The sequence below is a fragment of the Leptopilina heterotoma genome, unplaced genomic scaffold (assembly GCF_015476425.1).
Source record: "Leptopilina heterotoma isolate Lh14 unplaced genomic scaffold, ASM1547642v1 Lhet_275, whole genome shotgun sequence".
Classification (NCBI taxonomy): Eukaryota; Metazoa; Arthropoda; class Insecta; order Hymenoptera; family Figitidae; genus Leptopilina; species Leptopilina heterotoma.
Genome location: NW_025110983.1, coordinates 514,425 through 531,024, shown reverse-complemented (window position 1 = coordinate 531,024; position 16,600 = coordinate 514,425). Strand labels below are relative to the sequence as shown.

At 23.3% G+C, this 16,600-nt stretch overlaps 2 protein-coding genes across 5 annotated transcripts in view; one reads left to right on the top strand and one right to left on the bottom strand.

Annotated features, from left to right (window-relative positions):
• The window catches only part of LOC122503948 (calcium uniporter protein, mitochondrial), an 86,554-nt gene that overhangs the window by 10,525 nt on the left and 59,429 nt on the right, over positions 1-16,600 (bottom strand). The gene's annotated exons all lie outside the window — the stretch shown is intronic.
• Positions 1-16,600, top strand: part of LOC122503947 (protein javelin) — a 48,369-nt gene that overhangs the window by 906 nt on the left and 30,863 nt on the right. For 2 of the 3 annotated variants that reach the window (XM_043614727.1, XM_043614728.1), the window contains exon 2: positions 1,144-1,245. In XM_043614727.1, the coding sequence (XP_043470662.1) occupies positions 1,163-1,245 (83 nt within the window). In that variant the 5' untranslated portion in view covers positions 1,144-1,162. Of the gene's footprint in view, positions 1-1,143; positions 1,246-13,856; positions 13,958-16,600 lie in introns of those variants that run through there. The other variant, XM_043614729.1, reaches the window with a different exon arrangement.

The window sequence follows — 16,600 nt, the reverse complement described above, 5'->3', positions numbered from 1 at the left end:
ATAAAAAAAAATAGTGAGTTTAGTTTCTATAAATAAAATAAACAGAAAGAGACAATTTGTTATTTGTACAAAAAAATTTTTTTTATTTTGAAACTAAAAGACTTTTTTTAATGTGGAAAAATAATTTTTTTCGCTAGAAATAAATCACTTTTTAAATAAAAATTTCATTTTAATTGAAAACCATAGAAACCACAATAAAATTTTTAAAACCAAATAGCAATAAAAAAATACTACACATTTCTTTAATCGAAAACAATGAAAATCGAAAATTACTTTTTGTTATTAAACTATAATAAATACGTTTTGTATATCATAAATTAAGAGAAAAAAATTTATATATATTATAAAGTTTTATAACAATAAGAATTTATTAATTTTATAAATATAAATAATTAATTAGTATTAATTAAATAGTCAAATTAAATTCATAATATAATATAATATAATATAATATAATATAATATAATATAATATAATATAATATAATATAATATAATATAATATAATATAATATAATATAATATAATATAATATAATATAATATAATATAATATAATATAATATAATATAATATAATATAATATAATATAATATAATATAATATAATATAATATAATATAATATAATATAATATAATATAATATAATATTATATAATATAATATAATATTATATTATATTATATTTTATAATATAATATATAACCCCTGGAAAAAATAAATATTCTATGTTTACATTCATTGGTTGGATCAAAACCAATAGGCTAAGATCCTTTCTCGAAACACTTAACGTAAGAATTACTTTTGGTTCTTGCAAACATGAGGATCAGTCAGTGGACTTGGGTTTATATAGCCTTGAACAACACTGTTTACTAGTGGGAGAATTTTCGACATCGCACCTGGCGTCAACTTTAGAAACTAAATACTAGATTCCCCCTTGATAGTCTTTTTTTCTACATTATCGACGGATGATATTAAAATTCATAAAATCAATTGCAGAATACTTTAAAAATATATTTTCAAAAAATAAAATGTAAAATTTATCATTTTAAGATAAAATTAAGAAAAAAGAAATTCAAAAATTTTCAAAATTAATAAAAATCACATTATTTTATGATTAAAAAATTTTTTTTTATTAATTTTAGATCGGACTATATATTGATCATGGGAGGTGCGCAGAGCAGTGGAACGCACACATTGGGTGATACTTTATGGGTTCACGAACGACAACGACAAAAATGTCATCGGTGAGTCTCTCTCTCTCTCTCTCTCTCTCTCTCTCTCTCTCTCTCTCTCTCTCTCTCTCTCTCTCTCTCTCTCTCTCTCTCTCTCTCTCTCTCTCTCTCTCTGTTGCGCTCGCTCCTTTTTTCTTTTTATTAATTACTTACACATGCGGACGATGTCAAAATGTTTTTTTTTTCGAAAAATAATTGAATAACTTTTTAACTAGAAATAAATTGAATTTGGAAAAATGGAATAAAAAAAAATTTTATTTAATTTTCACAAATTTAGATCTGGAATATATGGGAAATTTAATATTTATTATATACCTATGTGAATATTATTTTATTTATAAATTTTAGTGTTAATTTTAAACCTTTTTTTTCGTTTTGACCTCCAGTTTTGACCTAAAATTACCAAAATTTGTGTTTCGGAATTTGAACTGCAACTAAAAAAAAAAATTAAAGCTCAAAATTAATTATTCCAGTGAACCTATGATATCTGACTTTAATTTTTAGAATTTATAGGTCAATTACCGTCCTTCGAATTTTTGACCTAAATTTCTAAGGGTAACGGCCCTATTTGACATTTTTAAGTGTGACCTAAATTTTTAAATTACGATCGCAAATTGACCTAAATTTAGAAATTATGTATACCCTTCTCGAACTGGAAAAATTGACCTAAATTGACCTAAAATAAAATTTTTTTGAGGAAGGCCTCGTTTTTGTCTTTTGTTGTAGACCTAAAATAGCTAAAAATTTTAAATACGCTTGATTAATTTGTCTACAGGAAGTGACCGAAATTTTGAAATTGCAATTAAATTTTGAAATTGGACCTAAAATTGGTAAATTATATCAAAATATTCGCCTTCTAAATGTGACCTTAATTTAAATTATTTGTACACCTCTTGTTTTTATAGAGAGTTTAATCCACATCGTGAAATATTGTCCTAAATTTCAAAATTATAACCTCTTTTTGACCTAAATTGACCTAAATAAAAAAAAATTGTAGGGCATTTGAGACCTAATTTCGTCCCCTCAATATTTATTTATAAACCTAAATTTAATAATTTGGTTTCTTGAGGGAAAATTTTTGACCTAAAGATTTACATTCACTTATTCATGATTTTTGACCTAAAATTTAATATTTATTCTCTCCTTGACTTATTAGTAAACAAAACATTTAGTTTACTTCTATTTTTATTATAAATGTGACCATCGTTGTAGACCTGAAATAAAAAAATTCAGTTTTCGCTTTTGACCTAAATCTTAAAATTATTTTCCTTTTTTGACCTTTGAATAATGACCTAAAATTTACGTGTATATTTTATTTTTTATATATTTAATTTTATCATTTAATTCATCTTCTTAAATTATTTTTTCGACTTAAATTTAAGAGTAGCATTTTCTTGACCTGAAATTTTAGACCTAAAAATTTACATTCGTTTATTCATTTATGATTTCTTACCTAAAATTTAATATTAATTATTCTTTACTGAACTTATTTGTATAGTTATAAAAAAATTGTGTTTACTTCTAATTTTTTATAAATTTTGTTATAGACATAAATTTATCATTGATTATTCTAGACCTAAAATTTAAAAAATCAGTTTTCCCTTTCGACCTAATATTTCCGTTCTCCTTTATTAATTGTTACGTTTACTGTCTAACTGCGGTAATTGTTTCCATTTTTTAATTTTATGTTCGCATATTGCCCTATACATTTTGACCTAAACTTAAAAATTATTTTCTCTTTTTGACCATTAAATATCGACCTAAAATTTACGTGTATATTTTATTTCTTATATTTGAACTTAATACCAAACTCTAATTAATTAAATTTAATAGTAGCATTTTTTTGACCAGAAATTATTGACCTGAAAATTTACATTCTCTAATTCATATATGATTTTTGACCTAAAATTTAATATTACTTATTCTCTACTAAATCTATTTGTATAGTAATAAAAAAATTTTGTTTACTTAAAATTTTTTAGTAAATTTTATTATTGACCTTCGTTGTAGACCTAAAATTAAAAAAAATAAGTTTTCCCTTTTGACCTAATATTTCCATTGTCCTTTATCAATTGCTACGTTTTCTGTTTAATTGATAATTGTTTCAATTTTTAATTTTATGATCGCATATTGACCTATAAATTTTGACCTAAACTTTAATATTACTTTCATTTTTTTTACCTTTAACTCCCGATCTAAAATTTACGTGTATATTTTTTTTATATTTGAACTTAACTCCACCCTTTGAATTATATTTTCGACCTAAATTTAAAAGTAGTTTTTTTTGGACCAGATTGACCTAAAATTAAAAAAAAATTTGAGGTAAAAAAAATTATTTTTATTCAGAAAATATTAATTATTGCAATTTTGTTCCCATCTTTTCTGTTCTTCTTTTTTCTTTTTAAAAAACAGTATTATGGAAAAGGATAATAATTATTTTATTTCTTTTAATTTATCGGGTTGTAATTGAAAAATAAAATTGAGAAATAAATTTTTTTTAATCACCGACCCCGATTTGTAAATGAAATTCATTAATTTTCAAATAGGAAACTGCGATTTCAAAGTGAGGTAATAGTACAATCTTTTCTATATATAGTTACTATATATTTAATATACTTTCGAGATACGCTTATTAACGCGGTCTTGGTCTAATTGCAATTGTTCAATTTGGACTTGGCGCGAGTATTTTGTATCCGTTTGTTTACTTCGCGTGTTAAGTTTCAATCAAGAATCGCGTACGTCAACCTACTTAAAAATTTTTATTCAATAAAAAGAAAAATCCCCTTTTCACACATTGTATAATTATTCTTGTCACCAATTAATTTAAATGGAAGATTTTTGTCACCTTACATTTGACCTGTTTTTGACCTAAATATTGTAAATTTTTTAAAAACTGTTATTATTAACCTAATTCAATAGTTTGTTATTTAAAAAAAACGTTATTTTTACCTAATTTCTAATTTACATTTAAGTTTGACCTAAATTTGACCTAAATATTGAAATTTTTATAAGATTTTTAAAACTGTTATTATAAACCTAATTCAATTGATTGTTATTTAATAAACCGTAATTTTGACCTAATTTCTAACTTATGTTTAACTTTGATCTAAATTTGACCTAAATATTGAAATTTTTAATAACATCTTTAAAACTGTTATTATAAACCTAATTCAATAGTTTGTTATTTAATAAACTGATATTTTGACTTAATTTCTAAAATTTATATTTCAGTTCGATCTAAATTGACCTAAATTTTATTTCTACGTCGTCACCTCTGGATATTAAATAGTTGACCTAAATTTTCCATATTGTTTTTATTAGTTTACACCATAAAACTTAATTTTATTTAGAATATAAAGGTTATATTTTCTTTTGACCTATTATTATTGACCTAAACTTGAAAAAAATACTTTTTCTGTTGATGTTGTTTTATTGACCAAATTTTAAATATTATTTTTCCTATTAAAAAGTTCTAATTAAAAATTCCTTTTCTGTCTGACCTGTTGCTGTTGACCTAATTTTTAAAGCTACGTTTCCTTTTGACCTATTATTATTGACCTAAATTTGACAACTATTTCTTCTTTTGGTTTGATATTATTGACCTAAATGAAAAATGTAGATTACGTTTTCCATTAAAAAGTTATTTTGGTGCAGATTCTATAGTTATTTTTTTGACCTGTTATTGTTGACTTAAATTGACTTAATAATTTTGACCTAATATTTTTTCTTTAACTGGTATTCTTGTCCTGAACTTTCATTATTGTTATATAATGAACTGTTATTTTAACATAAACTCTAAAGATTATAATTTCGTTTGACCTGTTGATATTGACCTAAATTTTATTTCTAGGTTTACAATATTGATCTGGAAAAGTTGACCTAAAGTTAGGTTTTGTCTTAATAATAATTTAATAAGCTTTAAAATTATTCTTCAAATTTTGATCAAAATTGAAAGGTTCTGCTTTCTTCATGACCTACAATTTTGACCTATAATGCAATATTATATTCTTAAATTGACCTAAAAATTAAGGTTAATGTTTCTTCATCACTCTGAAACAATTTCCCTATTCTTTCAGGTTCTAAACAAAATTTTTATTCGAATACAGTGGTTATGTTTTATTCTTGACCGACAATTTTGACCTGTAATAAAGGTCAAATTTAAGGTCAATGTTCTTAAATTGACCTAAATATTGAGGAAAGGTTTCTTTTTCACTTGAAAATAAATTAAGATTATATTCAAAATTTTGACCTAAATTTAGAAATTATGTTTTCTTCTTGACCTAAAGTTTTGACCTGTGTTGCAAGATTATATTCTTAATTTTCTTTCTTCACAGGAAAACAAATATCTATTTTTTCAGTTTATAATCAAAATTTCGATGCAAATACAAAGGTTATGTTTTATTTTTGACCTAAAATTTGGACCTGCAATGATTATATTCCTTAATTGACCTAAAAATTGAGGTACAGTTTCTTCTACACTTGAAAATAATTTTATATACTTTAAGATTATATTCCAAATGTTGACCTAAATTTAGAGGTAATGTTTTCTTCTTGACCTACAATTTTGACCTAGACTGCAAGATCATATTTTTAATTTTGACCAAAATATTAATTGACTTAAAAATAATTTTCTCTGATTTAGGGTTATATTCAAAATTTTGACCTAAATTTAAAGGTTATGCTTGCTTTTTGACCTATAATTTTGACCTAAGCTGCAAGATTATATTTTTAATTTTGACCAAAATATAAATTGACTTCGAAATAATTTTCTATGATTTTGGGTTTTATTCCAAATTTTGACCTAAATTTAAATGTAACACTTGCTTCCTGACCTAAATTTTGACCTAAACTGCAAGACTATATTTTTAGTTTTTGATTAAAAAATTGACTTAAAAATATTTTCCTATGATTTGAGATTTTATTCCAAATTTTGACCTAAATTTAAAGGTTATACTTGCTTCCTGAGCTTAATTTTTTGAGTTTACAAAAAAAATAAACTAATTCAACAAAAAAAATATAAATAAAAATAATTATAATTATAATTATTTTTATATCAATATTAAAATTTCGAATTCCTCATCAGTAATGAGATTTTAATTTTTCATATTTTAAAGAAACAAACATGAATTTTTTTATCTTTTCCTTTAAACTAATAATAATAATAATGAGTTTCCGTCTTTTCTCTTTTCATCTTGAAAATTTTCTCTTACTTGTACCAACCGAGTTTATAAATGGATTTATTCTGAGGCGTGAGAGAATCTTTTTAAGATTACTACCTTCCTCGTCCGAATGAATTTTTATTTCAAGTTATAATTATAAATTTCACAGCAAAAAAAAAACAATAAAGAAAAATTTTACAATATTTGTGTATTTTTCTCCTGATGTTAATTTATCAATTTTTTTTTCATTTTTGTGGAAGATGCAAAAATATGTTTCTTCTCATTTATACATTTCTTTGGAAACTGATTCCGTTAAATTAAAAAGTAAAATTTATCGTTTGAGTTTTATTTTAAGTTGAAGAACTTTTTTCACGTATTTCTCTGGTATGACTGAAAATGCAAAAAAATTTTTAGAAATTAATCTTGTTTGTATAAATGTAAATTTTTTAAGTTAAAATTCAAGTTTTTGGTGTGTAACAAAATTTAATAGATAAATATTTTGGTACATTAAAAATTTATTGTGAACATTTATAACTTCTGGTACAGTAAGAATGGAAAAATTCGTTAATTTCTGGTAAAATGAGATTTTAAATTATTTAATACTTCTGGTGTAATGAGATTTTAAATTAATTAATTTCTGGTACAGTTGGTACAATATTTTGGTCCAAAAAAATTTATTGTAAATATTAAATTTCTGGTATAGTAAAAGTGGAAAAATGTGTTAATTTCTGGTATAATAAGACTTTCAATTAATTAATTTATAGTTCAGTTGGTACAATATTTTGGTTCAGTAAAAATTTATGTCGAATATTAAATTTTTGGTATAGTAAGAATGGAAATTTTTTTTAATTTATGGTATAATGAGATTTTAAATTAATTATTTTCTGGTACAGTTGGTTTAACTAAATACTTAATAGAACCACATTTGGTTTATAACGAATTTTTTGGTATGAATAATTATTTTTTACAAATAATTTTTGTATTAATTAAAAATTAATTAAGAAAAAAAATTCTGGTACAATAGAATTTTTACGAATTCGTAATAATTCTATTGTACCAGAAATTTTATATTTTAATTTAACCAGAAAAATTCTGGTACAATAAAATTATTACAAATTCGTAATAATTCTATTGTACTAGAAATTTTATATTTTTGTTTTACAAAGAAATATTTTTGTGTAATAGAATTACTACTAATTCGAAATAATTTTATTGTACCAGAAATTTTATATTTTTATTTTACCAGAAAAATTGTGGTACAATAGAATTATTACTAATTCGTAATAATTATATTGTACCAGAAATTTTATATTTTTATTTTACCAGAAAAATTCTGGTACAATAGAATCATTACAAATTCGCAATAATTCTATATTGTACCAGAATTTTTTTCTTTTGAAAATATTGCATTAAAAATGTCTATATTTTCAATTTTCTGGTACAATATGAATTTTTCGCATTGAGAATTTTCTGGTACAATGATAAATTTTTCAAAATTATTAAATTTCTGGTACAGTGATTTTCATTTTAAATATTTAAAATATTATTTCATTGAAAAATATTTTAAAAAAATTTTTTTTTGCAAAGGTGAGAAAAAATTAACGTCTCTAAGGAAAAATCTGGTACAATGTTTGATAAGAAGTTATAAAAGCTTAAGAAAAATTTTTTGACATTTTAAGAATGATTTCATAGGTACTGGAAAGAATAATAAAATCTACTTGGCAAACGTTTCTCTGATTTATGATAAAACTTATGATGATGGAAACAATCGGAAAAGCAAATGCGCGCCAGGGAAAACTTTGTCGAGTCGATGTTAAACTTCCGCCTCGGATGAGTGAAAGCGTAAAAATCTTTAAACGTCATTTCAAAGTGTAATTTTTGAAATTTTTCACCATTATGAGCAAATTTGTATATTGTAGTTTTATATCAACAGTAATTAGTCTTTTTGCAAGAAAAAATCAAACCATTTAATTTAAAAATATTTCTTTTAAAAAATATTCATTAAAGTTTAATATGAAATTTAATTAATTAGAAACTCTATTACAGTTTCAATTTTGAAATCTGGTACTGAAAACAATCATTAATAATTAATAAATTAAATTACTAGAAAATTTAATCATTTATCAATTTTATCATTGAATAGTTTATTAAGTTTTATTAATAAATTGTTCAATAATTTTTTTCAATTATTTAATATATTTTAATAAAATTATAAATCTGGTACAAATAAAAATATTTTTGTTGTTTCATTAAATTATTTATTAAGTTTATTAATAAATATTTAAACTTTTTAAAATTTAGAATTTTTTTTATTTTATAATTATTATTTATTATAATTATTGTCATATGAGTTATTTTTATTATATTTCGATTAATTATGTAATAATTTGGTATTACAATTTTTGTTATTTATAATTATAATTTGTTATGTTATTTGTTAATTATTTATAGTTATTATAATTCATCATTAACTTGTTATTACAATTTTGCTATTATTTGTTACAATTTATTATTAACTTGTTATTACAATTCTGTTATAATTTGTTACAATTTATTATTATTAAAATTTTTTATTAATAATTGCTTGTTATTGTCTATTATTATAATTTGTTATTAATTATTACATTTTATTATATACGAATAAACATTTAGAATTTAATAATATGTTAATAACAATTATTTATTGTTAATTTTATTATTATTACTACCATTGTTATTAATTATTATTTTACATATTATTGGTTATTGAAAATGTGTTACGATGACGTAACATTATTTATTATAATTATTTTATAAATCTAGTGTAAATGTAATTAATAAATATTTTTTTCTTTTTATTTACTTGTTAATTATTTTTCAATTATCTTCATTAATGTTTAATATTTTATTATTATGAATTTAATAGAAAAAAAGTTATTGTAATTTTTTTTTTTTTTTTTTTTTTTTTTTTTTTTTTATAATAGAAAAGCAGATTTCGTTTTTAAAAGAGAAAACAAACAACAGGTTATAAATTTTGTTTTATCGAAATCTCATAACAGTACATTGCTACTGGAATATCATGAACAAAATTGAACACCGTTTTGAAGATTGACATACTATTTTAGTGTGAATATATCGAAATATTGAAATTTATAACTGCAGTGATGTGGCATTTCCACATTTATGAGATCGTGAATTCCGGAACACATTGATGAGCTCAGAATTACATTGCGTAAAATATAATACATACATTATATCACACAAATATATATACATATATGTATATAGACATATCTATATACAATTTATAAATATATAAATTATATATATATATTATTATTATATATTGAGGCACATGCCTCAAATATGATTTAATGGTCCGAAAAGCAATTAAATCTGTTTCTCCTCTATTAGAGAAATTGTTGAAATGTTCGAAATGTTTGTAATTTATATCCTCTGTGTAACTTGAAATAAAAAATTATTCATCTTTTAAGTTTTAATAAAATTTTTTAAAACTAGAAAAACAATATTCGCTTAAAGGCTAAATGCGTTAAAATTTGATTAAATTTTGTTTAGAGTAATTTTTAATTCAGTTTCAAGCGAATATGGTCAATTTTCAAACATTTTAGTTGACATATTTGATCCGCCATTTTTTATTTTGAAAAACTGACATCAAATTCGTAATCAGCGACCCCAAAAACCCCCGAGTAACAAGTTTCAAGCAAATCTGTCTAATTTTAAAATTTTGGCCGCCATATTGGATCCGCCATTTTGAATTTTCAAAAACTAATACCAAATTCGTAATCAGCGACCCCAAAAACCCCCGAGTAATTAGTTTCAAGCGAGTTCAGTCGATTTTTAATTTTCATGTTCGCCATATTGGATCCGCCATTTTGAATTTTTAAAAACTAACACCAAATTCATAATCAGCGACCCCAAAAACCCCCGAGTTACAAGTTTCAAGCAAATCCGTCATATTTTTAAAATTTGGCCGCCATTCTGGATCCGCCATTTTGAATTTTAAAAATCTGACATTAGAATCGTTATCAGCGACTCAAAAGACCCTCGAGTGAGAAGTTTTAAACGAATAGGATAAGTTTTTAAAAATTCGTCTGTAATATTTAAGCTACCATTTTAAATATAGAAAAACTAACACCAGATTAGTAATCGGCGAGCCCGAAAACCCCTAGGTACCAAATTTCAGAAAATCTATTAAAATAACATTTTTTAGTCCGCCATATTAAATCTAAAATTGTAAATTTTGAGAAATTATTAACAGATTCGTAATCAGCGACCCCAAAAACCCCCGACAAACGAGTTTCAAGCAAATCTTCAATTTTTTTCAAAAATACGGCCGCCATATTGGATCCGCCATTTTGGATTTTAAGAAATTAAAAACAAATTCGTAGTCAGCATCCTCGAAAATCCCCGAGTGACAACTTTCATCAAATCCGTCAAGTTTTAAAAAAAATCTGCCGCCATATTGGATCCGCCATTTTGAATTTTGTAAATCTTACATTAGAATCGTGATCAGTGTTAATTCTTGAAAATCCAAAATGGCGGATCCAATATGGCGACCGAATTTTTTAAAACTTGACGGTTTTGCTTGAAACTTGTTCCTCGGGGGTTTTCGAGGATGCTGATTACGAATTTGGTGTTAATATTTCAAAATTCAAAATGGCGGATCTAATATGGCGGCATATTATTTTAAAACTTGACGGATTTGCTTGAAACTTGTCACTCGGGGGTTTTCGAGGATGCTGATTAAGAATCTGATATCAGTTTTTCAAAATTCAAAATGGCGGATTAAATATTTGTCTAAAATGTTCAGAAATTGACCGTATTCGTTTGAAATTGAATTAAAAATTATTCTAAATAAAATTTAATCAAATTTTAATGCATTTTGTCGAGCAGAATAGAATTATTTACTCGTATACCGTAATAATTTTTTTTAAATTATATATTAAAAAAAAAATTCCCTACTAAAAAAAATTTCTAAAGGAGAATTAAAATTAATATTTATAGGTTATGTTCCAGTTTTAGGAACGATAGTATGTCCTCAATATACGGATATGAATTTCGACATTATTAATATAGAATTTCATAGCGTCCCCTTAAAATAAAATATATCGGGATTTTAGTATATATATATGTATATGTATAGACAGACAATAAAGGTAGGGACACAAGGGAGAACAGGCGGAACAGCGGATATCCGCTTTATGTCCACAAATTGTTGAGTGAAAGACCACACCACATACGGCATATTCACGGAAAGGAATTTTCAACTATTCATTCAATCCTCTGAATTAATCGTCATTGGAAAAATGGACTTTTTCATAATTTTTTTTTTATTATAACTGTCATGTTAAATTTATTATTCTCGTTATCAGAAATTTTGTTGTACAACAAAGGAAAAAAGAAACAGTTTTTTATAAATTAACGGATAAAAAAGAATATCAATATTTGACTTTTTTATTTTTTACATTATTTAATATATATTTATTATGTAATATATTTTTGACCTTTTTTGTCAAAAAAAATAAAATAAGTTAAGACATTTTTTAAACATAAATATTGATACTGAAAAGGTTTTTAAAATTAGGTCAAATTTAATACACAGGTCAAGAGCCTTAACATTACGTTAAAAGTAAGGTCAAATTTGACCTATTTTGACCTACTTTTATGTCAAAAACAAATTTTTTAATTTTTTTCTAAAGTTGAGTTTAAATAAAGTGTTTAAATTAGGTCAATATTGACTTACTTTTAACCTGCCCGTCAAGAAACCTTTTGTTAACGTCAGATATAAGGTCAAATTTGACCTATTTTTGACCTATTTTTTGGTCAAAAACAAATTTAAAAATTTTGTTTGAATTTGCTTATTACATTTTTTAAAAATTATGTCAATTTTGACTTACTTTAGACCTTCAGGTCAAGGGCCTTTACTTTACGCTAGAATTGAGGTCAAACTTGATCTATTTGGGATCTATTTTTAGTCAAAAATTAATTAAATTTTTTTTTAAATTCAAAAATATATTTTTTGAAATTAGGTCAATTTTGATTTATTTTTTATCTATAGATCAAGACACTTTACTTAAACGGCAGAATAAAGGTCGAGTTTGACCTATTTGTTGAAAAAAATAACTGAAAACATTTTTTTAAACATTAATATTGAAACTAAAAATGTTTTCAAAATTAGATCAAATTTAACGCACAGGTCAAAAACCTTAACTTTACGTAAAAAATAATGCTAAATTCGACCTATTTCTGACCTACTTTTATGTCAAGAAAGTTTAAAGATTCAGTTTTACATTTGAATTTTAAGAAAGTGGTTCAATTACATTGTTATATCAAATTTAAGTTACTTTTAACCTGACGGTCAAAGACCTATTGTTTAAGTCATAATTAAGGTCTAACGTGACCTATATTGACCTACTTTTATGTCAAAAATTTTTTGTTAATTTTGTTTGAATTTAAATATAAAAAAAGCTTTTAAATTAGGTGAATATTGACTTACTTTTGACGTACAGTTCAAGGGAGTTTACTATTAGTTAGAATTAAGGTCACTATTGACCTTTTTTTTGTCAAAAACAAATTCAAAAATTTTGTTTGAATTTTCATTTAAAATTTTTTTTTAAATTTAGTCAATTTTGACTTACTTTTGACCTTTAGGTCAAGGGACTTTACTTTACGCCAGAATAAAGGTCGAACTTAATCTATTTGTGACCTATTTTTGGTCAAAAATTAATTAAATTCTTTTTTTTAATTTAAAAATAAATTTTTTTAAAATTAGGTCAATTTTGACTTACTTTTTACCTACAGTTCAAGGGTCTTTACTTAAACGTCAAATTTGAGGTCAAGTTTGACCTATTTTTGACCTATTTGTTGCAAAAAATAACTAAAATAATTTTTTTAAACATAAAAATTGAAACTAAAAAGGTTTTTAAAATTAGGTCAAGAGTCTTAAGTTTACAGCAGAAGTAAGGCCAAATTTGACCTATTTTTGACCTACTTTTATGTCAAAAATAAATTTTAAAATTTTGTCTGTTTAAAGTTCTTTTTTTCATGTCAAAGTTTTTTTATTCAATAACGAAAAATTGCAAAAGAAAAAGAATGTGAAAATGAAAAACTAAATTTTTCTCTCAATTTAAAGTGATAAATTTTTCCATTCTTGTTAAATTGCTAAAAACAATAAAAAATTCGATGTGTACATATGTATATGGTTTATACAAGAATGAATTGTTTTAGAGAGAATGAGAGAGAGAGAGAGAGAGAGTGGGGGTATGGGAGAAATATAATAGGTGCAACGCTTGAGGTAATCCATTGATTTCTCTATAGTGACAAATTTTTTTTTTCTTTTTTTTTTGTTTTTGTTTAAGCAAAATATATTTTGCTTATGGTAAACGACACAGGATGAAAAGTATACATTGCTTGAATACAGAAAACAACTATATATGATGATTTCAGTATTTGTTTCGTTCTCCAGTGATATTGTTCGCGCCTCACAAAAAAAAAGAAATGTTCTCTGTTAAAGTTATTTATTGTCAAGTGTCTATGAAATTTATTGGCGATGAAGAAATATCTAGGTGAAATAATTTAAAACTTTTGAGATTTTTTTGTTCTATAAAGTTATTTCTTTATTTGTCAAAAATAAATGATAACTTTTAAAAACTTTTTATTTTTTTTTATTTTTTTTAAGTTTCATAAATAGTGTAATTTTGATTTTTGTAGGTACAATTTATTTGTATTTTACAGACTTAATGAAACTTTGTACCAGAATTATACCAAAAGTGAACATGATAAAGTTTCATTGTACCACAAATTTTATTGTTTTAGTTTCAACTTTACCATAATTTTTGTTATTCTACATTTTATGTATTATTTAAGGATTATGAAAATTTTGATTCTACCATAAATTATGGTAATACCAGAATTTTTCTATTGCCTACAATTTTCATTGTTTCACAATTTTTATAGTTTTAGTTTCAGAAATATTGTAATTTCGATTATTGGCGGTATAATTTATTCATATTTTACAAACTTGCGAAAAATTTGGTTGTACCAGAATTATACCAGAATTTAATCTTCACTATAAATTTTTGTTGTACTACAAATCCTATTCCTTTAACTGTAATTGTACCATAATTTTGACAGTAAAATATTAAAATTTTAATTATACCATAATTTTTAAATCATACCATAATTCTGAATCATACCATAATTTTTGGTTGTACCATAAGAATTTGTCATCTACCACAATTTGGAAAGTTTAATAATTTTTAATTATAAACCAAAATTTAAAAAGTACAAAAAGCAAAACAAAAATTATGGTACAATTTTGTACCATATTTTTTTTTTATTTTTTGTTTTTTGAATAAGAAACATTGAAAAGATTTATTCAATAATTTTAATATTTACTTTTGAATTTATTAGATGAAACAATTTAGAATTGCTTTGTGTAACTTTTTAACGAGATTTCTGTTTATGTAACAAGTTTATAACGATTTTCTATTATTAGAGCAGGATCATCAAATTTTAACGAGTAGCAAATATTATTGTCTACTCTGATATAATACATATTATTTTTAAAACAATGACATCAAGAAAGAAGAAAAATAAATTCTATTTTTAAACAATGAAAATTTTTATAACCCAAAAAATAATCAAAATAACAAATAATTAATAAACTTTTGTGTAAACTAAAAATTTGATTGGAGAAAAATATTTGTTTCTTTAAATTAAGAAAGAAAATCAATTTTAAAAAAAAGTTTTTCATATTTTTCTTTAAATTGGAGGGGGAAATTAATCAAAATTCTTTGTTGAAAAATAAAAATCAATTAAAAAATATAAATTAATTAAAAAATAAAAACTTAATTAAACAAATCAGGAAAATGTGATTATTTTGTCAATCAAAATTAGTGAAGTCGATAAAGATAATTATTATTTTTTTTTTTTTGCTCATTATAGTTGCGAGTTAATAGTCGACGAAATCAATTTGATTTGATTGCCTGGAAAGACATTAAATTAACAATAGGGAAAGAACATTAATGAGATTGAATTATTTGCCACCTTTTATTGATGAGATTGAAGGAGGGGAAAATTAATTATTCTCGCCTCGAGAAGATCAATTTTCATATTAAGCACTTGAATTTGTAGCATTATCTAAAATACAAATATAAAAAAAATAATAATTGATCATTAATTTTTTTTTTATTTAACAATTAAAAAATTTATTGTACCAGAAAAATCTGGTACAATATTTTACTGTAAGTATCAAAATTAGGTACTTACTTAGTAAAATGTAAATTACGATTAAAAATTTTTTTTTAAATAAAATCAGAATAACAAATTTTTCTGGTACATTTTTTTGGTATTTTAGGTACAACACAAAATTGTGGTAGATGTAATTATTAACTTTTCAAACTTTTTTCAAACATTAAAAAACTTGAATAAAAAATTTTCAGTAGCGAAAATTATCTTTCTGGTACATTTTTTGGTATTTCTGGTACAAGACAAAATTGTGGTACATTTATTTTTAAAATATGCTAATAATAAAATAGTTACAGTTTAAAGAAATCTTTAAAAAAAAATTAGAAGCAAAGAATGTCCTGTACCAGAAAATAAATTTTATTTTTATTATTATTTTCCATGTGTGTGCTATAAGAGATAAATAATAATTAATATAGGAAATGAATAATTGAGTAAATTGGACGCTTTCTTCGTGCGTTTGTCTATTGAAGAATTCTATTAAACGATTCCTTTGTCTCTCTCTCTCCCTCATCATGAATAACGAAAATGTAAATTATATTCTCGTTTGACATGCACTTCATTTTATTTGTAAAAAAGAAAAAAAAACAACAAGATGTAAAATTAGAGCAAAATTTCTCCAATTTCCCTTTTCTCTTGGTATGTTGATTAATAGTTTTCTTTAATTTTTTTTATCTCTTTAAATTTTTCTCCTCAATTAAGTCTACTTACAATTTTTTAACGTTATAGTTTAATATCAGAAAGTTTATTATTTATTTACCAACAAAACGTTTATTTATACCAGAAATCTGCAATTGCTTTCAGACATTAGAATTTGTTAAGAAAACTGTACCAGAATTTTTAAAAAATTATTGTCTAAAATTGCTTTTTTTCGGAAAAATTTGCTTCTACCAGAAAATTAAAAAAATCGAAAAAATTACCTGTACCAGAAAATTGGTAAATTTACATGTACCAGAAAATTA